The sequence below is a fragment of the Aedes aegypti genome, unplaced genomic scaffold (assembly GCF_002204515.2).
Source record: "Aedes aegypti strain LVP_AGWG unplaced genomic scaffold, AaegL5.0 Primary Assembly AGWG_AaegL5_hic_scaff_502_PBJ_arrow, whole genome shotgun sequence".
Taxonomy (NCBI): Eukaryota; Metazoa; Arthropoda; class Insecta; order Diptera; family Culicidae; genus Aedes; species Aedes aegypti.
In genome coordinates, this window is record NW_018736177.1 from 67,318 (window position 1) to 93,913 (window position 26,596).

Genomic DNA, 26,596 nt, shown 5'->3' on the forward strand with positions numbered 1-26,596 from the left:
ATTTTCATGCTGTATAGCATCGTTTGGTGGGATAATTTCGAAACAAACGGATTATTACAACATACTTTAGCCTTGAATAGAATAAACCTGATAGAGATTCGCGAAGAGGAAAAATATCAACGTCATATGCAGCCCAGATTTTTGCCCTTCGGCACCTGAGCCTTCGAAATAAAGTAAAAAAATAAATAAATACGCAGCCCAGATTCCGCTGTCACGAAACGTCAAATGCAGCCCGTTGTTTTCATGGCTGAAAAAGAGAAAAGTATTCAAAATAAACTATTATGAAAAACCTCAGTCAACGGAGCAGTTTTTCCAAAGATGCTGATAAATCTAAATACAAGACTAATGTCTGCTACGTTTGCTGACATGAAATTTCACTCAAAATCCCGTTTCTGCTTCGGTGTGATCCAAACGCAATAATTTATGGCTGAGATGGTCATGTGAGAGCTTGAACGGCTTGCGCAAGATTAATGTAAACACTAAGTGGAATAAGAAAAAAAACAGCAATTGCAGAAAAAGAATACCGTCTCCGTGAGTCTTGTCTTAGAAATAAACAACTGAAGATATCATTTTCATGATTATGTAATCACGATCCTAGACATTTGGGTTGTAAATATAGCATACTCAGTAGCACCATCTAGTGGAAGAATTCCGTCCCAAATGTGGCCCATCACAAGTTTTTACTTGATTAGCTGAAAACTTTTAGCTGAAAACTTCATCTTTCGATTTAATCGGGATCCTCAGATATTAGCAATCATAAATCTGCATGCTCACTAGCGCCACCTTTTGGATGAATTTTGAAACTTGAGGTCCTTCGCATTTAGGGCCTAAATTTTAGGCTTTCATCTAATGAACAACTTTGCTGCAGATGTTATATTTATTAGTAATGAGGATATCTCAGGACATTTATTTAGGAATCAGGATCCAAAGATATCTGCGTTTGAAAAATTCCATGATCACTAGCACTGTTTTGTGGAAGAATTCCTAATCAAACGGCACATCATATGTTCAGTCCTTGATCTACTTAACAGCTATGCCGAAGACACCATATTGCTATAACATCGTTATTGAGATAGCCGCGATCAATATACAGCATGCTCACTAGCGCCATCTGGTGGTAGAATTTCTAGTTGGGTGGCCTATCACATGCTAGACCTTGACCTACCTACTCAACACTTTTGTCGAAGACGTCAACTTTCTAGGTAATCGGGATCCTGAGATATATGTGTTCGAAAAATGTCATGCTCACTAGCGCCATCTGGTGAATGAATTCCGAATTGAATAGATCATCACATATTAGTTCTTGAACTACTGAACAACTTTGCCGAAAACACCATCTTTCTAAAAAATCGGGATCCTGAGATATTCGTGATTGAAATATTGTGTACTCACTAGCGCCATCTGATAGCAGAATTTCAAGTTAGATGGCCTATAATATTTTAGTGCTTGACCTACTAAACAACTTTGTCGAAGACCGCATCTTTCTAGGTAGTCGGGATCCTGAGATATCTGTGTTTGAAAAATTACATGCTCACTAGCGCCAACTGGTGGCAGAATTCCGAAACAAGCGGCCTATCACATGTTAGTCCTTGACCTACTGAACAACTTTGTCGAAGACACCATCGTGCTAAACAATCTAGATCCTGAGATATTTGTGTTCGAGAAGTTGTATTACAAAATGTCCCCTTCATCGGTTCCCCCGGGGAACAATCCGATGGCCACTGGAAGTTGAGGATGTTTTCAAAGTTTCATTTGTCCACTGACCAATTGGTACCGTTGAACTGAAGAAATTTGCCGAAGACATCAATACTCTATCTTGCCTAGCTTTAGATTGACAAGCAAAATTGCTCCGCGTGTACTCAGTACACGATGCGACCGCTGGTGTAACTTTTTTTTGAGCGACTGACGGAAGGTTAATTGAGAACAGTGATAGATTTTCCTAATATTGCTTAGTCTTTCAGCAAACAAGCAAAACGATCCCCTTAACAAAAACTATGCAGTGGATTATGTTGAACTCAGAGCTTTAATTGTAAGCAAGACACAATTGAATTCAATCATCCATGTACATTCGCACGCAAATATCATTCCTGCTTTATCGAGCTGGGTAAATATGTCGTACACTTTTTACCGCGACGTTTGTATCCTACTGTATATTTCATGGAGAAATTATAGCGTGTAAGCTATAGTATGTGCAACTAGTATTGAGTGCCATTAAGCTACTTCTGTTTACAGTGCTATTAATTTGTCATAAACATGTCCAACGTCAGTATTTTTCACGAGCTTAATGAGTGCAGTTCATCGGTAATTATTTCTTACCTTGAAATTTACCACTCGGCTTCTTGTTCGATTGCGTGCGATAGTACTTTCAAATAGGGAGTGTTCAGTTCAAAAGAACAGAGAAACCATCCTGAAACAATATTCCTGATTTAAAATAAAACATGGTTACAAAGGAATATTACTGCAGATTCTAGGTTGAAAAACACATTTAAAAAATGACAATACTAAAGAGCGGTTCCATTTGAATTCGAATGTCGGTTTACTTTTGTATTTTTTGATTTGGCTGAAAGTTGGCATATGCTTTCTTTATACCCAAAAATGCCTATTTGTATCATCAGTTCGCCATTTTTACCCTAGCCTTACTTTTGAGAAGGGCCTAAGAAAAAAAGCCTTAATAATTTTCAAAAAATTATAACTTAGCAACGGTTTGTCCGATCAGTTTGGAGTGTTCCGCAAAGTTTTAGGTTATTGTTGGGACTATCTGTTAAATTGTTGGGACTACACTGTAAAAAAATATGTTGTATTTTTTATATTTCGAAAATAAAGCTTCATATAAATTTTCCCGAAAATCGTATTTTTGATTTTTTTTATTTTTTTATATGTTAAAGTAGACAAAAAATCTTTTACACAGTGGGTTTAGATGGAGAAATCATGGACAAAAAAGTTGTGATTTTTTTAAAACCATCCATATGATTGAGAGCAAAAAACTTCTGATTGGGAGCAATTTACTCTACCGTCGTGCTTAATTATGCGCTGGAATTGCAAAATTTGTGCTTGTGCAATCATAGAAAAACATCCCTTCTGTGCTCCATGATCGACAATGTTTCGTAAGTTATAAAAAGCTTGATAAATAGTAGCAGCGAACGAGAGTCCCAAAGAGAGAGAGCGATGATAACTCCATTTTTCTCGCGTGTTTACCATTGGTGGTAGGTGTTTTATTTCGCTGGCACGATAAACAATCCCCGAACATCCGATAGCAATAGTGCCCCCATTTTTGGAGCTCGTTTAGATGGATTTTATCATGCACTGCTATCCCCAAGATCTAACTAGAGCTGCAGCAGTATACGATAAACATGCCCTCATGATGTGCTGCAAATCATGATTGTTACAGAGAGCGATAAGCAAGAGATTCTTTCAATTTTCTCAGGATTCAATCCCTGATTATGGATGAATTTGGTGAATTTCGTGACTTGTAAATCAGGATTTGGGAATCAGATTTTTTTCGTGTGTGCATGAATCCCATGAAAATCCTTGAATAGTGTTGAAAACATCTTCAAATTTGTTGTGGAATACTCTGTGGAAAGTTTAGAAGAGTTTCTGAGAAAGAAGAGTTGTTCTAAGCGGTACCTCTTAACCTTTCAATGGAAATTTAAATTCAGCACCAATATTATGCGACGGATCAACCTTTTTTTAGTGTGCATGCAGTTTTAATATTTTGGATGTATTCGTGATCAAACGTCAACATCCCACCGCAAAATCGCTAGTGTTTGGAGGTGATTTTAACCTCCAAATTGCGAAATCATCACCTCCAAGTTAATTCTAATACCCTCCGTTACATGGATTATGGTGGCGCGTCGATCGTCGCAAGTTTCTCGTTAAACAGTCAATTGAACTAGATAACTGCTGTTAATTATTTTAGTTAGGATTTGTAAGAATCCCTTCCACAATTCTTTGAATATGTTTCCCAGGATTCTGTGAGAATAGGGTAACGACTGTTTATTTCGTTCTTAATCGCTAACAGTTGGCGCCAGCGGCAAAAATTACAGACAACAACCTTTCGAACATTCAGTTTCTCTTACCGGCCACCGAGCGGCGACACTGATGTTTGTATTCCTCTCACTGATTGCGCTACGCTGGATTCTCAAATTTCTCAAACTTTCAACACAAGCGCATGGAAGAATGGTACCGTCAAACGGGGTGACTTGCAACACTTTTCAACTTCAATCAACCAAAACCATGATCTAAACGTAATCTAAAAATCTAAATTCCTTGTAGAACTTTGAATGGCCGGCTCGCCTACAGAATGAGATGATAGAAAATTGAATCGAATTATTTTGTCATATCAAAAGTCATCAAAAAGGTGAAATTTTTGAAATGTCCTTGTGCGGGGTGACTTGCAACACTCACTGCTAATTTAGTTTTTTTCCAACAAAATGTTGATATTTTTTATTAGTCACACTTGTTAAGTATTGTTATTCATGTATTGAAAGCATTTGAACCAGTACAAGAACATTTAGAATACATTTTTGTTAGAAAATAATTGAGCTATTTTTGTATGGGAAAAAGAGGCGTTAAATCATCAAGGTCCAATATCTTAACTGAACAATATTTTTAACGAGTGTTTGTAGTTAATTGATGAATTATTACTCTTTTGATTATAAAGTAGACCTAACTTTTATAAAACTCTAAATTGCTTAGAAATAAAGTCACCCCGCATAGGTACATGTATGTATGTATGTATGTAGGTAGCCACCAATCCTTGCTTGAGTCTTGCTCTGCATGCGGCTCCACTCAACAGTAAGGTCAAATTTTATTACCAATCTGCATTCAACATATCGCTGTATGAAGGGCCAAAAGGGGGGTGGCGGACCCGTAAGTAGAAACACTTACGCGAAACCCGCGGGAAATAGAGAATCTCCTTCCAACCATATGATCCAACAGATTGAGTATTAGAATTTGCAATACTTGTTGAGCTTTCCACGGAAAGGTTTGTTTGAAGAAGGGCGCGTCAAATCTTTTACAACTGTTGGAGAGAAAAGTACTAGACGCGAACGACTAACACTTTTCCTCCTGACTCCGATTGGCACTCCACTTCATTGTCCAGTTGTAAATTCAATGATGCCCTGATGCTCCCTCCCTCCCCAAAACATGATAAATTCAATTATAGTGATATGTTATATAGTAGATAAGATTATAATATATAATAATATGATAATAAAATATGAAAATAAAATGGGAGTAACAATAAAATATGACGCAGTAAAACAGCATCTGAATGCATGCGGTATTATATCGGCCGACATATATTTTTCTGTTGAATATTTGTCCTACTGATGACATTAGGCTGGTCGATGGAAGAATGATAAAAATAACCAAATAATTTGAATAAAAATAAACAATCAGCGATTTGTTAATATTTTTTCCGGGTACATCAAAAACAAAATTCCAACTTCCATATGTTTAGGGAGGACAAACAAAATAATATTACATCCCACGCTTCGTTTCATTCGCTAAACTGTAGTAAACAGAGACAATTACATTAAAGTCATTTTTAAGTAGCATTATGTAGTGCAAGGATGCTACGGCACATTCTCCTAGATTCCGGCTGACACCCTACTACATCGTCCATCTGTGACTTCTCTGATGCCCTAATGCACCCTCTCAATACCCAGCATATAATAAATGAAATAAATATAATAAAATATATAAAATGGAATATATAGTTGTATATGATATGAATACAGATGTTTCAAAATTTCCATTCTTTAATTGTGATGAATTGAACCTCGTTAGGTAGTCTCCAAAATAAGGACGTATTACAATTTCCGGAATAGAACGACATGCTGAAATATTAATAGCAGTGATTATGTTAGTATCTCCGATGACTCCATGATGTTTCTGCAAATTATGCCAATATTGACTCCGATTGGCACTCCACTTCATTGTCCAACTGCAACTTCATTGATGCCCTGATGCTCCCTCCCTTTCCCGTATATGTTATATACAGTAACAGTGAAATGTTGTATATGATATAATATATAATATATATAATAATATAGTATTAAGATATAAAAACGATATATCTAACAAAATTCCATGATATACAGTACAACACGACCCAATGAAATATAACAAATCATAAAAAATATATTTATATATTGACACGGCCCACGTACGATCTCAATCAAGAATGGGTTTGCTCAATCTGTCTGTGTTGCACTACGAGATTCTATGTAAAGAATGTTTATAAGAGCACGATCAAATTTGAAGCCAGGTTTGTTAAGTGAAAATTACAATCCATATACTCTGTAGACAAAGCCTGTAAATGTTAAAAGTTATTTTTCCCGAAATATCTGGTTTGATTTGATATGAGGACTGTGACAAACTTAATTAAAACCAAAAAAAAATATTTAACCAATTTTTATGCACACTTCAAGCAATGATCATGAATAAGTCAAACGTGTAAAAAAAAACTCTTCAAACCTGTGCTACAACAATCAAAAAAAACTTAAACAATTTGATTTCGTCAATTTAGTAAAACCAAACTAAGGATAAAAAACTGAGCAATGTCACGTATTGTTGGCAATTTCCGTAATAGACCGTTAATCTGAAATTAATTCATTTAACATAAAGGGTCTACTGTTCCACATTTTCGGTGCATTGACACAGATTGGACTAAGCTTAATTATCAAAAAGCTGGTAAATATTCAGGAGAAAATATTTTGTTCTTTTCTTTTACGGATGTTGGAAATTGAGAGATACCATTAACGTGACATCAAAAAATCATGTGGTGAACCTTATGGAACAGGTTGGTGTATCTTTTGGTCAATCATGAAATAATAAATTAGAGTTACGTTAGCTAATGCTACAATTATTCTGCAGCATGTTCTACAATGACGTTTAAATAAAGGCAATTGCGCTGTTCGGAAAATTTACAGGGCATTTAATTTGTCAAAATTTAGTTTGCCACAGTCTTAAACAAAGTATAATAACAGACAAACAGACGTAACACTTAGAGCAAATTTATGCATTTATACATCTATGGTCAATGCTAAAATCCGTGTGTTTGGTCGATAGGCCAACATATGCTGGTAGTATGTAAATGTTAAATACAAACATAAACGATGCGAGCAATGCGCCATAATTTGAATCTGCCGTTGAAAATGTGCCCGATAGACAATAAGAGTGTGGCGTCTGTTTGTCTGTGGTAAAATTGAATATAAATTATTAAAATATATTATAACGGATAATATAATACAATACATAACACTACACTGTATAGCCTAATATAACACTGTATAACACAAAAGAATGTAATAAAATATAATCAAAGACACGCCGACGTAACATCTAGAACAATTGTCAATTCAAAACCTAGTCACGAATATACTACCGCCCAATGCTAAAACCGAAAAGTTGTTTGAGCGTCGCAGGTTTGCTTCCGAATGAGTCTGTGAATCAAAACTATTATTTCACTGTTGCATTTGCTCATGAATCCTAAATGTTTTTGCGAGGATAAATTTCAGAAAATTATTGAACAATAGAAATAAAAATAATAAAAAAAATCATTTAATTGAATTTCAAATACATAAAAAAATAAAATCTGGAAACCATGTAAAACTGAAAGTGTTACAACGCATGGTAAAATAAGCTACAAGCATACTTGCATACTAAATATAAAAAAAATAATATAAGACCATATGAATTAGAAAAAAAACACAAAATTAAATTTAATATACGAGTTAACAGTATATCAATTATGCACTACCTCTCAATACATGTTACATAATATGAATTGATTAATATAGTTAAACATAATAATCTAATGAATTGTTACTAATGATAAACAAACTTGAAAAAAATTACTTCAGCAACTACATGGGCTTGAAAACAGCAGAATTTGCAATCTCAATCATCGTCGTGAAAACGTATAGACGAATGCTGAAATCATGATGTTTGGCCAAAAGAGGGACCGGTTTGCTATAGTGTGAAAACATGAATTGTGAATAAAAAATATGTGACCGCAGTGGATTACTTAATGAGCTCCTAATATATATTTGAACTGATCGTCAATAGATGGTCCATGTTTTGCTGAAATGATGTGAGATACTGAGCTACTTTATCTGAAATAAAAAAATACGTAACGTACATGTAACTAACAATTGAAATTATTATTCATAAAAAAAACATTTAAATAACGAAAGCAAAAGTGATAAAATCATCAAAAGTTTTGGTTCGTTTGTTCCAAAGTGATAAAGTTGCCAAGATGTACATAATAATACCATATATCAATGTATTGGAAACTGTGAACGTGTAGAACCATTTTTACGTAGTCTAAAAGGTTTTTTTTTTAATTATGCATAGAATTATGCAGTTATAAATACAACTGCATTGGGGTAAAAGCACTAAATTTCGACCTATAAGAAATCAAATTCCCAAGCAAGTAGGCCAGATCGTATGGATGGGTCGAAAACCAATGATGGGTCGAAAATTGGTACTCTTCCCCTATCTCAACCATGCGCAAAAATCCACGTGTCGCATACAGCATATGGGGCTCTGCACAAAACTCAATCCCTCTATTTCAAGCTTCCATGAAATAAGTAAACAACAAGACCAGTAAACGTCAAAATCCTATACAAATTCAAAACGGTGCAGCGCCCTATACCGTACCAACACTTTCTAAATACAAGATTGGCGCCCCTACTATGAACATTTACACCTTAATACTGTTACATGCTCAACAAACGTGCGCGTGTGAGTGAAACAACTTTTTCGTGTTATGTGTATTAGTAATTACGGTACGGCTGAAAGCCGGGCCGACCGCGAAACAACACTTTGAATCCGGGCACTGAATTCAGCATGCTTCGACATACACACACTGCCCCTCTACGCCTACTTGTCCCATGTTGTATGTAATGAGTGCGGGACAAATATGTGTAGAACGGTAGCACAGTACATCACAATGAAAAGACGCACAAATGGATCGCTCTCACATTCACTACGATCTGCCTGCTCATGATTACCCGTCAGTACTGCAACCCCCATCCCAAATTTCAACAACCACAATGAATCAACCTGAAACGCTACGAAGGATGGAAAAATTACTTGCGCATATGGTGTAGTTTCTATGTCCTAATACTCCACATCGGTGTAGATTGGAACAAACTCACCGGATTTTTCTGCAATCTGATCAGCAACTCCATCAGTCATCGTTCCGTTCCTCTCATATGGACAAAGAAGTACATAATTCCAATGGTGCGTCGTTCACTCTTTCACACACCCACACGTTTATCCGATTTCGGATGCCGTACGGCAGTCTGCACTTCACACAAACAACGGGTACACAAAACTGGAAGCACTTTTTTTTTTCAACTATTCAGCCACGTTTTTAAAAAAATGCACGGATTTAATTACAACGAAAGCCCAGTCAAAGTATGCTAAAGAAGACACATAGTATTCCTCCCGAAAAATCACACATATTTCTGTCAATTCTTTGATTAAAATATGAGACGAATGCCTGCACTTGCGGAACCTAAAAAGGATCGACTGCTCGCGACGGCGTTCTAAGCCGAACTGTCACCCCGCATAGGTACATGTGTATAAAAAATATTTTTATTAAAAAGTTGTTGATGCAATTGCGTAAAATAAAGTTCGTCATATTATCACTTATTAGTTATAGAAACAACATGTAGAGTATTACTTTTGTACATTAAATCGATCTCATGTTTTCAGGTCACGATTTTGAACCTCCATCAAGTATCAGTTTTCTGGACATTTAAAAGAATTATGTTTATTGTATGAACATATTTATAATAACAGTTTCAATCGTGGCCCCTACTTGAATTGTGAGTCACACGTATTGAAGCACCGATTTAAAACGAATTTTCTATTGAAAATTGTGATTTATAGTGAAATTTAGTTGTAAATTACAATGTGTTGCAAGTCACCCCGTTTGACGGTAGTCGGAGAGCTGTCAAAACGTATGGAAAATAATGAAAATCGTGAATTGCTTGCAATTAGGAAACTGAATCAAAAAAGTAGTGATTAGAAATCAAGTGTAAAGTGAATACATAACTTTTTGTGTTTAGTTCATCTTCCGTGGTGCTTTCTTTGCTTCAGGATTTCGTTTTTACTACCATTGAAAAAGAGCCATCTATTGCCTTTTCAGTTTTGAATATCGCCCTATTGAGATTCATTTTTTAATCTCGTTCTTGAGTCCTAAATTGTGGAATTATTCTGCCAGAAATCTGCCATCGGGGTGCCATCCCGAGCAGAAGAAAATAACTACTGAATACCAGTGTTGCGATGGATCTTCTTAGTGAACAATGATCGACGCATCTTCGCGATCCAACATTCGCCAAAATTCATTTTTCATTTTTGCGTCACGGAGAGCATCGCAATGAACCAATGCACGAGTTCACTATTTGACGTTTTAGCGGTGCCGTGTTATATATGTGACCATGGCAACGAGTGAATTCGGCACCGCTCAAACGTCAAATTAGTGAACCCGTGCATAGGTCCATAAGCGAACGGATGCAACGCCGAAGAAGCAAAATGAATACACCGATAAGTGGTTCGCGAAGCCTATCCACTAGCCTGGGGCACGGTTATATGAAAAAAATAGGTTCTAGCTCCAGTCCACTTTTTGGATTGCATTTAGGTTCCATAACAACTGTGCAAAATTTCAGCTCGATCGGAGAAACTATATATTTGCGCCAGCCGTTCAAAGTTTGTATGGGATGGATACTATGGAAAAACTTAGTTTTGCAAAGAAAAATCGCCAGAGGCCACCCATTGACCTCTATTAAAATTCTAAACACAGATCTCGAGAGGTATTTCTACGATGAACAACATTGCCGAAGACCACAAAGCAATACGATGCTTGTGTAAAAAGAATAGAGATAGAAAACTATAGAGGACGAATGTCGCTGCTGTTCCCTTTGTTCTCGCTCAGAAACATGTTGGGTACATAAGTGTCAAACTGCATACTTTTTCGCGTTGACATTTATAGCCCCGCCTATCTCCGCCAGCAAAAGATGTTCCTGCAGCGACGCCAGCGACATTCTTCCTCTATAGTTTATTACCTCTATTGTAAAAAGTTATTAAGCGTAGACTATTCGGAAATTTTGCCCGATTTTGTTATTATTGTTATACCTTTACGTGTTAATCAACGTCGCGTTGCCAATAGGTTTTCATTGAATAACTTTTTTCACAAGTGTCGGATTGTTTCGCGGTCTTCGGCAATATTCTTCATCGTAAAAATACCTACCGAGGTCTGTGTTCTGAATTTTTATAGAGATCAATGGGCGACCACTGGCGATTTTCTTTGCAAAAGTAAGTTTTCCCATAGTAAATCCCATACAAACTTTGAACGGCTGGCGCTAAAATATAGTTTCTCCGATCGAGCTGAAATTTTGAACAGTTGTTATGGGACCTAAATGCAATCCAAAAAGTGGACTGGAGCGAGAATCTAAATTTTGTCCCACACTACTATCCACTCGTAGGATTCATTTATCCACGCGCTGTTCATTCTCGTGATTCATTGCATGGTTGCTTCTTCTCGTAAAGTCAAACAAACACGCCACGCTAAGCCAGCTCCACGCAGCGCATGTGTTAAAACTACACAGAATGAGGCAACCAATGCAAAACTGGCTGACTGAGTGAAAATTCGGTGTAGGTCGCACTCATTCTGTGAGTTGCCGACGTGTTGGCCTTCGGCTGTGCGGGAATCGATGGAAACAGAACTGTCAATGATCTCCCGCGCAGCAGCAAACAGTTGGCCGTTGGTAAGATGGGAAGTTTTTTTAGATATTTTTTAACGAAAATCTGGAAGATGGTCTCAAATGCGAAAGTTTTTCCCCTATTTGCTTCCACTTCTGCTATTTAAATGAAAAAATCTCTGAAAAACTTTATTATTGGAATGTTTTTTTTAATGTTTACAGAAACAAAACAAAAATGGAAGTGAATTCCGCATTCCAAGCGTTTCTCCTCTGTGCGCATTTCACTCATTCAGTTTTGTTTACCACCGTTTGCACAAAACTGTGTACAGCCCCTTTGCACAGAATCTGTGCTGCACGAAAAGAGGCCAATTTTGTGCGCTCGGCTCTCATTTTTGAGCGGAGCAAGTTTAGCGTGATTGTTGCGAGCTCGCATGAAGATGATCGAAATGAATATTTTCCTGCTCTTCGCGAAGAGCAGGCAGCTTGGATCGTACACTGTAAACTCGGCAGTACCCATTAATGTATAAAAAATGCCCACTTTTTTCTGATATATGGAGCTGTCAGAATAACGGGTACTTTTTAATTTCACATAAAGAGTATTTTTTGCCCATTTTCTTGTTCCAAAGGTATACTCTTTAATGGGTGAAAATTGTCTTCAGCTCGTGAAGAGCAAATGTTTCTCAACATTAGGATTAAAAGTTTCATTTGTTTAAGTTTATATGTGATGAATATAGGACCAATTGGCTGAAAAGTGCAAAGAAATGCAGGTAAATTAAGCGAAATATATTTTAAATATCATGGATGGGTTCATAAAATAATATATTTTGGTTTGAACGCAGGATATACACCGGAAGATTTATCAGGATTTGGAATACCAAACATCACCAGCTTGAGAAAAATAGGCATGTTGACTTCGAGACGTTCCGGCGCCACATATGAATCATAGTCCGGGAATACAAATTATTTTGGTTTCAAAGCTATGCATGTGCTGATTAAAAGCGCATCAATTTGTACTCGATGTTTTTTTTTCATAATAAATATAGTTAACTAGTGTTATTAAAGTTCTTTTACATTTCTCAGCATTTTTCCTTCTCAATTAACTAATATCTCGCATTGAAAGATTTAATCAATATTAAAAGGGGTAAATTTTACCCATTATCCTAGTTAAATCAAATTCGAATAATGGGTAAAATTTACTCCTTAAACTGACGTACAAGCCGTTTACTCTTTAAAGAGTACAGGCCCTTTACTCTTTTTATGAGTTAAACTAGTTTATTTCAAAGTGGGTGTTTTTTTACCCTTTAAAGGGTACTTTCGTGGTACAGTGTACCGTTCACATTACTGAGCGATGGAAAATCACCCGATAATAGCGTCAGGAGAAACAGTGATCCGAAAATGAAACACGAACGAATGTAGCGCCCGAACGGTTGTTTGTGTTTATTCGCAGATTCTGAAAATTCATCGTGCCTCGCGTTTCCGATCGTTGTTCAGCAACATTGCTGAATACCAAATTGAGGTATTCCATACCAGATAATTTCCAATACTTACAACCTGAATGAGGTATGAATGAGCCCTGCATAAGAGGTAATATACCTCAAATAATACCTTCCGCATATTCTACAAATACCAAGCTGATAATTGGATCAGGTATTGTAATACCTATATAACACTTGATGGGTTTTCATGTAAAAGTGATTTTTTTCAATAGTAGTTCAATGCCTCCAGCAGTCCTCAATAGCTATCGAATACCAGAATGAAGTATTTTTAATTGTTTTAAACATTTTTTTCAAATACCATTACAATACCAAAATGAGGTATTGACAACTGAACAATACCTAATTATGGTATGATACCAAATTATGGTATGCATAAGTTATGGCGAGTTATTCTTTCCTCTTCGGGATGTTATGTATGTGACCATGGAAATGAGTGAATTTAGCACCGCTCAAACGTCAAATTAGTGAATTCGGGCATTAGTCCATGGGAGTCGCCGGGTGACATCTGAAATATGCATGCTTACTTTGATCGACAGTGTCTACACTGTAAACTCGGCAGTACCCATTAATGTATAAAAAATGCCCACTTTTTTCTGATATATGGAGCTGTCAGAATAACGGGTACTTTTTAATTTCACATAAAGAGTATTTTTTGCCCATTTTCTTGTTCCAAAGGTATACTCTTTAATGGGTGAAAATTGTCTTCAGCTCGTGAAGAGCAAATGTTTCTCAACATTAGGATTAAAAGTTTCATTTGTTTAAGTTTATATGTGATGAATATAGGACCAATTGGCTGAAAAGTGCAAAGAAATGCAGGTAAATTAAGCGAAATATATTTTAAATATCATGGATGGGTTCATAAAATAATATATTTTGGTTTGAACGCAGGATATACACCGGAAGATTTATCAGGATTTGGAATACCAAACATCACCAGCTTGAGAAAAATAGGCATGTTGACTTCGAGACGTTCCGGCGCCACATATGAATCATAGTCCGGGAATACAAATTATTTTGGTTTCAAAGCTATGCATGTGCTGATTAAAAGCGCATCAATTTGTACTCGATGTTTTTTTTTTCATAATAAATATAGTTAACTGGTGTTATTAAAGTTCTTTTACATTTCTCAGCATTTTTCCTTCTCAATTAACTAATATCTCGCATTGAAAGATTTAATCAATATTAAAAGGGGTAAATTTTACCCATTATCCTAGTTAAATCAAATTCGAATAATGGGTAAAATTTACTCCTTAAACTGACGTACAAGCCGTTTACTCTTTAAAGAGTACAGGCCCTTTACTCTTTTTATCAGTTAAACTAGTTTATTTCAAAGTGGGTGCTTTTTTACCCTTTAAAGGGTACTTTCGTGGTACAGTGTACCGTTCACATTACTGAGCGATGGAAAATCACCCGATAATAGCGTCAGGAGAAACAGTGATCCGAAAATGAAACACGAACGAATGTAGCGCCCGAACGGTTGTTTGTGTTTATTCGCAGATTCTGAAAATTCATCGTGCCTCGCGTTTCCGATCGTTGTTCAGCAACATTGCTGAATACCAAATTGAGGTATTCCATACCAGATAATTTCCAATACTTACAACCTGAATGAGGTATGAATGAGCCCTGCATAAGAGGTAATATACCTCAAATAATACCTTCCGCATATTCTACAAATACCAAGCTGATAATTGGATCAGGTATTGTAATACCTATATAACACTTGATGGGTTTTCATGTAAAAGTGATTTTTTTCAATAGTAGTTCAATGCCTCCAGCAGTCCTCAATAGCTATCGAATACCAGAATGAAGTATTTTTAATTGTTTTAAACATTTTTTTCAAATACCATTACAATACCAAAATGAGGTATTGACAACTGAACAATACCTAATTATGGTATGATACCAAATTATGGTATGCATAAGTTATGGCGAGTTATTCTTTCCTCTTCGGGATGTTATGTATGTGACCATAGGCCTATTCACATGACGTCTCAAATCAGCTGATCGGGAAGCACTTTGACAGTTCTTCTATGAAAATGACAGGCCCGTGTTAGCACCGGTCCTCCACCGATGTAAACAAATGCATAGACGGATCTGTCACATGAAAAGGCCTATGGAAATGAGTGAATTTAGCACCGCTCAAACGTCAAATTAGTGAATTCGGGCATTAGTCCATGGGAGTCGCCGGGTGACATCTGAAATATGCATGCTTACTTTGATCGACAGTGTATACACTGTAAACTCGGCAGTACCCATTAATGTATAAAAAATGCCCACTTTTTTCTGATATATGGAGCTGTCAGAATAACGGGTACTTTTTAATTTCACATAAAGAGTATTTTTTGCCCATTTTCTTGTTCCAAAGGTATACTCTTTAATGGGTGAAAATTGTCTTCAGCTCGTGAAGAGCAAATGTTTCTCAACATTAGGATTAAAAGTTTCATTTGTTTAAGTTTATATGTGATGAATATAGGACCAATTGGCTGAAAAGTGCAAAGAAATGCAGGTAAATTAAGCGAAATATATTTTAAATATCATGGATGGGTTCATAAAATAATATATTTTGGTTTGAACGCAGGATATACACCGGAAGATTTATCAGGATTTGGAATACCAAACATCACCAGCTTGAGAAAAATAGGCATGTTGACTTCGAGACGTTCCGGCGCCACATATGAATCATAGTCCGGGAATACAAATTATTTTGGTTTCAAAGCTATGCATGTGCTGATTAAAAGCGCATCAATTTGTACTCGATGTTTTTTTTTTCATAATAAATATAGTTAACTGGTGTTATTAAAGTTCTTTTACATTTCTCAGCATTTTTCCTTCTCAATTAACTAATATCTCGCATTGAAAGATTTAATCAATATTAAAAGGGGTAAATTTTACCCATTATCCTAGTTAAATCAAATTCGAATAATGGGTAAAATTTACTCCTTAAACTGACGTACAAGCCGTTTACTCTTTAAAGAGTACAGGCCCTTTACTCTTTTTATGAGTTAAACTAGTTTATTTCAAAGTGGGTGCTTTTTTACCCTTTAAAGGGTACTTTCGTGGTACAGTGTACTGAAAAGTCACATAAATCTGTTCAATTTATAAAACAGACCCCTTAATGCCGGATGAATTTTCAGACAATTCCTGATAGACCAGCTGAAATCATGCTTCGGATCTATCTTGCGAATGCTAAGGTTGACTGTTACATCAATTCTTTCATCTTCTACTTTTAAATGCTCGATACAGCCAGCAATTCCACAGAATCTTTGGTAACTTCATATGATGTACAAAGAATGTATCAAATTTATTTGAAGCTATCACTACCAAAAGCATTCAATAGAAAAAGACAGAGGGAGGTCATGGGTGATTCGATGTGTGAAGTAAAGTAACCTTCCATTACGCATCGATCATCTCCCGAAATGGGTTGATGAGTCATGATTGTTCGTCGAAGAACCAACCGGAATAATTTATGTGCATGTAGGTACACGTTCGCCAAAGTGTCACCTAACCTTGACGCAAGAGGTGCTAAATAAAAAACACTGATTTCGACTTTTGTAATCGCTTTCACTTATCTTATCATACACCTGCCATTATTTACATGACGGATGGTTCATGGCATATCAAATCTTGATTCGAAATTTCCTAGGATTGTATCATTAACTTTAATAAGATTCATGATCCATTCACATGAAACAAAACATTGTACTGATCAACAAAATTCTTTCCGTACGTTTACAAATCATTATCAGCGAACTCATCGTTTTCATTTTTTTTTTTTTTTTTTTTTTTTTTTTTTTTTTTTTTTTTTTTTTTTTTTTTTTTAATTTCTTTATTAGTATCATTCTCAACATTACATTCATTTCTTATATCTAGGTGTTCTGTGTTATTTGACAACACTATCATCCTAATTTGGTAAAACAAATTTAAGATTTAATTAACATTTTGTTAACAACATATTACATTTCATTTGCCGTAGCAGTTCAGTTTTTTTACAGGTGAGTTGATTTCACCTGCTTATAAGAGAAAAAAAAACGCTTTGAATATACTTAACCTAACTTAACCTAAACATATAACGCATTAATCGTGGCAATAGAAGATTGTAACGATTTTTGCCTGAAATTATTAATGATTGTATTTGACATTTGTTCCAATGTTTCAACATTGGATATTCTATGTAACTCATTGGTACTATACCAGGGAGGAAGCCTCAGAATCATTTTCAAAATTTTATTTTGAATTCTCTGCAGAGCTTTCTTCCTGGTATTACAACAGCTAGTCCATATTGGTACAGCATACAACATGGCTGGCCTGAAAATTTGTTTGAATATCAACAGCTTGTTCTTAAGACAAAGTTTTGATTTTCTATTAATAAGGGGATAGAGACATTTTACATATTTATTACATTTGGCTTGAATGCCCTCAATGTGATTTTTGAAAGTTAAATTCTTATCTAGCATGAGCCCTAGATACTTAACTTCATCTGACCAATTTATTGGAACCCCTCTCATCGTGACAACATGTCTACTTGAAGGTTTCAAATAAAGAGCTTTTGGTTTATGTGGGAATATTATTAGGGTGTCAATGCTAGTAATGGACCCCTTAGTAGCTGAAATTCATTCTCGACGCCTTTCCGCAATTATATCTCAGGCGGATATAAGTTTTGTGGAGGCTAATAACAAGTTCAATGTCTTTACTTCACAGTACGCCCATGCAACATACAAAATCATACGATTTTCCCAGAGAAATATGCATTTGGAAAACTGTTGTCCGAATGCCTATTATGGACCCTCCCGGGGTCCATAATAGGATTGTTTACAAATTTGACGTTGCGTATTATGGACCCTCCATTTGATTCCCATGTAATCTGGCTCGCTGCCGACGTGCCTATTATGGACCCACCTGGAAATGCGTATTATGGACCCTCTTGTGTGGTTTCATTTACAAAACTGTTCAAATATCTGTATTTATGCGCCTCAAACCAAATATTTTGCCTGAAACTGCTGACTAACAATGCAATCGAAGTTCCCCCGGTGGATTTTCATAGGAATAAGGTTGCTTTGAGTGTTAATTTTATGTTTTTCTGTTGGGGGTCCATAATACGCAAAGGGTCCATAACCGGCATCGACTCCCTAGTTGAGTTTTGGAAGCATTAGGAGAAATCTTCCATTTTTGCAAGTATGAAGAAAAAATATCCAAACTTTTTTGCAATCGACTACAGATGACACGCAGGCTTCGTCCTTTGGCGGAGAGGCCTGTGTCATCCGCAAACAAAGATTTTTGACATCCCTGAGGTAGCTCAGGTAAGTCAGATGTGAAAATATTGTATAATATTGGTCCCAAAATGCTGCCTTGAGGAACACCAGCTCTTACAGGAAGTTTTTCAGATCTGGAGTTCTGATAATTAACCTGAAGTGTACGATTTGACAGATAACTTTGAATTATTCTAACAATGTATGTTGGAAAATTAAAGTTTTTTAATTTTACAATCAAACCTTCATGCCAAACACTGTCGAATGCTTTTTCTATGTCTAGAAGAGCAAGACCAGTAGAATAGCCTTCAGATTTGTTGGAACGGATCAAATTTGTTACACGTAAAAGTTGATGAGTGGTCGAATGTCCATGGCGGAATCCGAACTGTTCATTGGCAAAAATTGAATTTTCGTTGATGTGAGCCATCATTCTGTTCAAAATAACCTTTTCAAAAAGTTTACTGATGGAGGAAAGCAAACTGATTGGACGATAGCTAGAAGCTTCTGCAGGATTTTTGTCTGGTTTTAAAATTGGAACAACCTTAGCATTTTTCCATTTGTCAGGAAAATATGCTAATTGAAAACATTTGTTAAATATATCAACTAAAAATGATAAGCTACTTTCTGGAAGTTTCTTGATGAGGATGTAGAAAATTCCATCATCGCCAGGAGCTTTCATGTTTTTGAATTTTTTAATAATAGTTCTCACTTCTTCCAAATCAGTCTCCCAGGCATTTTCGAAAACGTTCTCTTGATTGAGAATATTTGTGAACACCTGAGTAACTTCATTTTCAATTGGACTAGTAAGTCTTAAATTAAAATTGTGCGCACTTTCAAACTGCATAGCAAGTTTTTGAGCTTTTTCGCAATTAGTTAGTAATAATTTGTTTTCCTCTTTCAATGCCGGTATTGGCTTCTGAGGTTTTTTCAAGATTTTCGATAATTTCCAAAAGGGCTTAGAGCCAGGGTCCAATTGAGAAATTTTATTTTCAAAATTTTTGTTTCTTAATTGAGCAAAACGTTTCTTGATTTCTTTCTGCAAATCTTGCCATATAATTTTCAAAGCAGGATCGCGAGTGCGTTGAAATTGCCTTCTCCTCACGTTTTTAAGACGGATCAAGAGTTTAAGATCATCGTCTATAATCACGGATTCAAATTTTACTTCACATTTTGGAATTGCAATGCTCCGGGCTTCAACAATGGAATTTGTTAAAGTTTCAAGAGCATTGTCAATATCAAGTTTAGTTTCTAAAGAAATGTTAACATCAAGATTGGAGTCAACATACGTTTTATATATATTCCAGTCAGCTCGTAAATAATTGAAAGTGGAGCTGATAGGATTGAGAATCGCTTCATGGGATATTTGAAATGTAACAGGGACATGATCAGAATCAAAATCAGCATGAGTAATCAGTTGGCTACAAAGATGACTAGAGTCGGTTAAGACCAAATCAATCGTAGATGGATTTCTAGAAGAGGAAAAACATGTGGGGCTATCAGGGTATTGAATTGAGAAATATCCTGAAGAGCACTCATCAAATAAAATTCTGCCGTTGGAATTACTTTGAGAATTATTCCATGACCGATGTTTGGCATTAAAGTCACCAATGACAAAAAATTTTGACTTATTGCGAGTCAATTTACGCAAGTCAGTTTGGAGCAAATTAACTTGCTGCCCAGAGCATTGAAAAGGCAAATAGGCAGCTATGATCGTTTTCATTATCGTTCCTACTAAATCACGGTCTTTGTTGTGAATGGAACTTCTGTCGATTCACTTTTCATTTCATTGGCCGTGGCGTAGTGTAATACTACTACCTACAAAGAGACGACACTGTTACGACCATGCTGATTTTGCGATTCCCTATTCAAAGGAAAGAGATTCGTGTGAACTATTTCCCATCACACCAATGGGCGATGATGTTAGTAGCACTTGCCAGTTCACGAAGGAGTTGCAAGTTTTGGTCACGCGATTCCCCAACGACCCTACCGGCTGGAAATAATCGATTTTTTATGTAGATATACACAGCCGTTGACCTGATCATTCTTGGTGATTTAAATTATATGCATCATCCTCTTTTTCTTTCTGACATTACATCCCAGGAAATAGAGCATGCTTCTCAGCTTAGGGTCCTATGTTCATTTTTGCGGCTATTTTTCACGAAGAGCCTTTGTCCTTTTTCCATTCAGACTTCGTAAATTCTGTGATAAAAACGATAGTAATTCAAAGGAATTTTCCACCAGTTACCTATCGCTTCGAATAATTTCTTAAGAGTCTATTCTTGTTTCAGTAGCAATACTGCGAAACAGTTTTATTATTCTTGATAAATCATCACCTATAACTGAGCATATCTGCTTTAAGCTCTTTTAAGAATTAAGTAAGCACATTTTTTCAGATTTTGGAACCACCCGTCCCTCTTTCGAAAACAAAAATATTCAATACTGAATCAAGTTACTTTAAATTTTAATAAAGAGTAGTCACAAAATTTGTTACACATTCATCTATTTATTTTCTGAATCATCATAACTAAATTTTCGTCTTCTTACCTTTCAGATGGCGTGGCAGTATTTATAAGCTGGTTTGGCTGGACCTAACCTGTTTTCTACTGTTGTATTATATTCTCAACATAACTTATCGACTAGTTCTAGATGAGTACCAGAAAAAGTAAGTAATATCCATTACGATTTCAATCGCATCATTAAGATAAATCCAGTAGAAATTGATCAATAAAATATGGCTTATCGTGATTGCGTAGTTACCTTGAAAGCCATTGAAATTTTCAGCCATTTTTACTCTTTCTATGATCCAGCTGTACAATATAAGTTATACCTAGTTACAGTTACAGTGGCGCTTACATTATTAGTTTAAGGTTTGATGCTCCACTGATAAGGATTTAAACGACCTGATAACACTATACGAAACCTTTCCTTAGTTCCGTTTACTTTAGATAAAACTCAACTCAAAGCGTGGCAAAGTACTTTATTGAGTGTAGGATTAACAAAGGTAGTATAGAGATGGATTTTAATGAATTATGACTTTTAAACGAAAGCACTGAATATGTATTTTTATTTTCTTCGATATGGCTTTTTTAGCCAGTCATTGTTAGTACATTACAATTCAAGAGTGATCGCAACGTTCGTTGAGGACAGAGCACATTTAAAACCCACGCTCATAGTACAGTATACTCGCCCATGGCGAAAAGGCACGGTAATAAATATAAATAATAATAATAAACAGGCATGCTTTCACTGGCGATGCTTGTGGGAGCTACTATACTTTAGCTAAAAGCTGACATGTTAAGATGCCACCATTTTATCCTGAATAGTAATAAAAACAAAATCCAAAAATATTAACAGATTAGAAAAAGTATTCATTTTTGTACCATATTTGCAGGATTTTCGAAGACATCGCTCAATATTGTGCCACCTATAGTAATCTAATTCCACTATCGTTCGTGCTTGGTTTCTACGTCACCATCGTAATGACTCGATGGTGGAACCAGTACACCAGTATACCCTGGCCGGACCCGATAGCAGTATTCGTCAGTGCCAATATTCACGGACAGGTAAGTGCACGCGCAAGTCATTGTTGTAATTTTCAGCTTGAATCGGAAGTTATGACATCTCGGTATTAAGCTTGTAATCATGGCTGGCAAAATCCCAAGCGGACAACACCTGTTTCAGCAATTCCACTGTACTTACAAACAGTATATTGATTTTAAAATAAACTGAAAAACATCTGTTTGACCATTAAAATAGAGAATGGAAAGGAATCACGTTTTGAACAACCTTAAGAGTATTTCAGTCAACTCTAATTTTTAATGATTCAGCGACCGACATATTTGCGTGTACGATCAAATCATCCACCCACAATACCACGTTCTCTTCCAACCAAGCCCGGTATGACCAGAGCTGACTACCCCAACTAGGAAACGGGTTGGGTAAACGAAGCATTCAACAGTCCGTCTGGCGCCATGCTGGGTGGAAGTGAAGCTATCGATATTACACGGTTGTTAGTTAGAAGCAGACGACGAAAAATAACCGGACGCTTTGAAGTACTGCTGTCTCCGTGAATTGATTGATTGAATCATATCTTGAAAATCGATATCATTGTTAATTTATGTGTGAATCGTCCATCTCTAGTTTAATGACTATTAACTATGGAACTATCAAACCCTGATGTTTTGGATCCTCAAAAAAAAAAAAACGTTATGAGCCATTTTACGAGACGTTTCGGAACAGCTGATCGCCGCAACGGCGTCAATTGACAGGAGACCTGGGATAAAATCCAGCGTGTTTTTTAACAACGCCTCATTTTACCAAACGGGAACATGAAGAAAATGACAAAAAAGAGATCCAAGAATGTTCGTTGCTGTGACATTATACCTAGTTATTGTATCAGCTACCTCTTTGTTACCCATACTGCACATAAAAAGGCACTTTTATGATCAGAAATATTTTAATAATTTTTCTACATTTATGTTTTTGCCTGGATGAAAAGCTACGCTAGAAATGCGCACAGTCATCAACCATTAGCATCGCGAAAACTGATGACGATGATTGAATTCTCCCAGGTCACGCTTTTTTGGAAAAAAAAAACAACAAAGATGTTTGAAAACCGATGAAAAGTTGACGTATCGCCTTAAATTTGAACATATCAAATAATGATTTTGAATAAGGAAAAATAATTTTGATCTCTCAGGAATAATGGAAAGCCATCATAAATTAAAAATAAGAATGTATTTTGAATGATATTTGAACTAAATATGGTCAACCTACAATTTTGATCTAGCACCTACTGTCCCCCAGTTTCGGACAGCTTCATTTGTTACATGATATCTTTGTAATTTTTGCACCAATGGTCTTCAAATATATTCATTTTTCAGGGATTTTATTGATCATGATATCAAAGATGCAAAAAAAAATATCAGAACAACACGTAAAGTGTGCTCTTTTGCATCATATATGAAAGAGGATTTTTGATAAACCTCTTGCACACTAAGTAAAACTCAAATTACTCTAGTGAATGTTGCAAATTCATCGAATTTGGCAGTAAAATATGAATCCTAGGGTAAAAACATTTAATGATGTACAAATTTACATATTTCGAGGCATTTCCAGATCGTGTCCGATATTGGGTGCCACCTTTTAATATTGATCAATTTGGCAATTTGGTGAAATACATCATCAAAATGCAATGTCAAAATTCATATTTATATTGTCAAATTTATTCTTGTACGCTACAAAAACGATAATATTTATCATAAATAGGCACCAAGACCGTATAAAATTAATTGTTTTTGAATAACGAATTTAGCGGCTTAGGTGTCCGGTACTTTGGGATCTCCTCTTATAGAACATGGGACTGTTATGCGAATAGGGGCAATATAGATTTAACAATGAGCCATTTTACGAAGCTGGTCAAATGACAGGAGACCTGGGAGAATTCAATCATCATTAAAATATTTCTGATCACAAAAATCCCTTCTTATGTGCAATATGGGTAACAAAGAGGTAGCTGATACAACAACTAGGTGTAATGTTGCAGTAACGAACATTTTTGGATCTCTTTTTGGTCATTTTCTCCATGTCCCCGTTCGGTAAGATGAGGCGTTGTTAAAAATCACGCTGGATTTAATCCCAGGTCTCCTGTCAATTGACGCCGTTGCGGCGATCAGCTGTTCCGAAATGTCTCGTAAAATGGCTTAATAATAATATCTACGAATTTTTCAAAGTATTTTCAATGTCACTTCAAATGAAAAAATATTCAATGAAGCGATGACCTGATGTAGATTTTCCTGTGTCGAATATGGGTTATTGAAAGAGTTCCAAACTGAATACCAATAAAATTTCGGAGAAAAGCTCTAGAGAAAATTAATCACATTTTTTATCAATGCGGTTTTTTTAATGTTTGAATTAATTAATTAATACGGTAGAATATGAATTAATACGTAGAATATGAATTAATTAATTATTACGGTAGAAATATGTGATTCGAGGTATTTGCTATAAGTTACAGTACTTAGTAGTGTACAAATTGATAATATAAAAGTTTTGATACTTAAACACTATAAAAAATCAAAAACGATTTTGACTACCCTTGTGGGGTAGCTTGCAACAGCAGTTTCGATCTCAAGTGTTTGATACAGGGCAGGCAATCGTCAGATTCGTCACAGTACGATGACGAAATAAAAAAAGACATCTTCATCCAGTATAATAACTCTGGCAGGTCATCGTCTCGTCATCGACGAAAGAATGCAAGACTAACTTCAATCCAAAATCGTCAACGAGCAAATTTTTCTTAATTCCGCTTGCTACCCTTACACACAAGAAGAAGGCGTTTACTGAATATTCGCTTGCTTCGCACCAACCAACGAATGCCATCACATAATTGCTTGTATTGGCAAATGAACCCGCTCTCCTCATGATTATATAATAGCTCTCTTGGTAATCGCGTGGAGTTGACAATTCAGAGATCGTTTGTTCGATTCCAGCCGTGTTTTGTTACTTTGTTTTTGTTTTATTTTTTCAAAAAAAAGCTCTTAATCTGTCGAAGACACGATTCATAGTTTTAGTCGGCTCAGTGCTTCCGAACGAAGATTCGCCGGTAACGAAGGAATCGTATTTGTTCGTCATGACGCCAAGCCTATAGGGCAGTTGTTAATTATACCTATTGTTTTTCTGGTGAGTTGCGATCTTGGTGGCAATGATGATGTCGCGCTACACGATAAGTGTTCATCTGCAACAACTAGACAGCTCACCAAATCCATCCCGAGGTGGATCGTGCTTATGTGATCGGATCTTTGCGGCAAATCGTCATCCGACGTTGGTTGAGTGACGATGACGATGCTTCTTTTAGTTTCGTCGCCGACTTTTCCCATTTGATGATGACGATTGTCTAGCCTGGTTTGACATGTCTTGCCGTTTGTCATCGAAAATACATGAAAAGGCCAAATTGAACATATATTTGTTTATTATTATTATTATTATTAGTCAACGGGCTAATTAAAGCCCCAATGATAAAACTTAAAATCTAATAGTACACGTTTTAAAACATTCAACAAATGAACATGTCAACACTAATAACTTTCACAAACAATAGCTTACAAGAACGGACAAATTAGGAAGCACTTGAAAAAAACGAACTAAATCTCGTACGGAGCGAATGACGGGACAAATTGAAGTCAAACAAAGTGGCTACTCTGTTGAATACTCGCTGCATGCCATTGATAGCACCGTGAGTGCTGTAGTTTGTTCGCTGAAGCGGCAGTCGCAGCATAGACCTGTTCCTGAGAGCACGAGGTTGGACATTTATGTTGATTTCGTTGAGCAACATTAAATTTGCAGCTCAATCAATTCAATATACGTTTAGTACTAAATATTAGGAAATTTACATAAATAACAATATTAGATTTAGTTCTATTTTTTTCATGAAAATAATGAATAATTTTGAAAATCTGTGTACAAATTAACTTCCAGATCTGCCATTGAGAACTTAGCGCATAAAATAGGATGAAAGTTATGTCAAAACACCAACAGATACCATTTTAAGACATACATATCCATATGTGATACGTCGCTTTGATTTAAACGTTTCAATGACTTTCCAATATCTTCAAGATTTATTATAACTAAATTTTCCCCGTGTGAACACCCTACGCAATGCCAATGAAGTTTTCAAAGGAATTGATTTATTACTCATAATTCAATCAATAATAATTTATTTTCTAAGAGTAGAGTAGCTTGTTTCTGATTATTGTCATGCTACTACTGCAGAAAATTATCCAATGATCATACTAACACGATATAGGTTAAGTTTTTAATAGTGTAGCACTGTGTGTTGCATGTTACCCCACATCAGGGGTAGCATTAAAAACGTAAATTTTCGTCTCTCCTTATCCCAGAAAATTGAATACTGAAAAAAATGATACCATGTGGTATTCTTTACGTGGCGATTAGGGTACCAGATGGTTTTTGGCTAATCTGTATCGATAAATTTTCCATCCATATAGCTTTGGAGTTGAAAATTGTTGCAAGTTACCCCGTTTGACGGTACCTAGAAGCCCTTTTGCTAAAAAAGGAAAACCACTGATGAACATATTAGCCATTTGAAATAGTAGTAATTATTTTTCGCGTTAAA

At 35.9% G+C, this 26,596-nt stretch overlaps 1 protein-coding gene across 1 annotated transcript in view; it reads left to right on the forward strand.

Moving 5' to 3' along the window:
- Positions 1–26,596, forward strand: part of LOC110681168 (bestrophin-4-like) — a 71,414-nt gene that overhangs the window by 28,528 nt on the left and 16,290 nt on the right. The window contains 2 exon segments of the mRNA XM_021856939.1: positions 21,011–21,121; positions 21,851–22,022. Of these exon segments, the coding sequence (XP_021712631.1) occupies positions 21,011–21,121; positions 21,851–22,022 (283 nt within the window).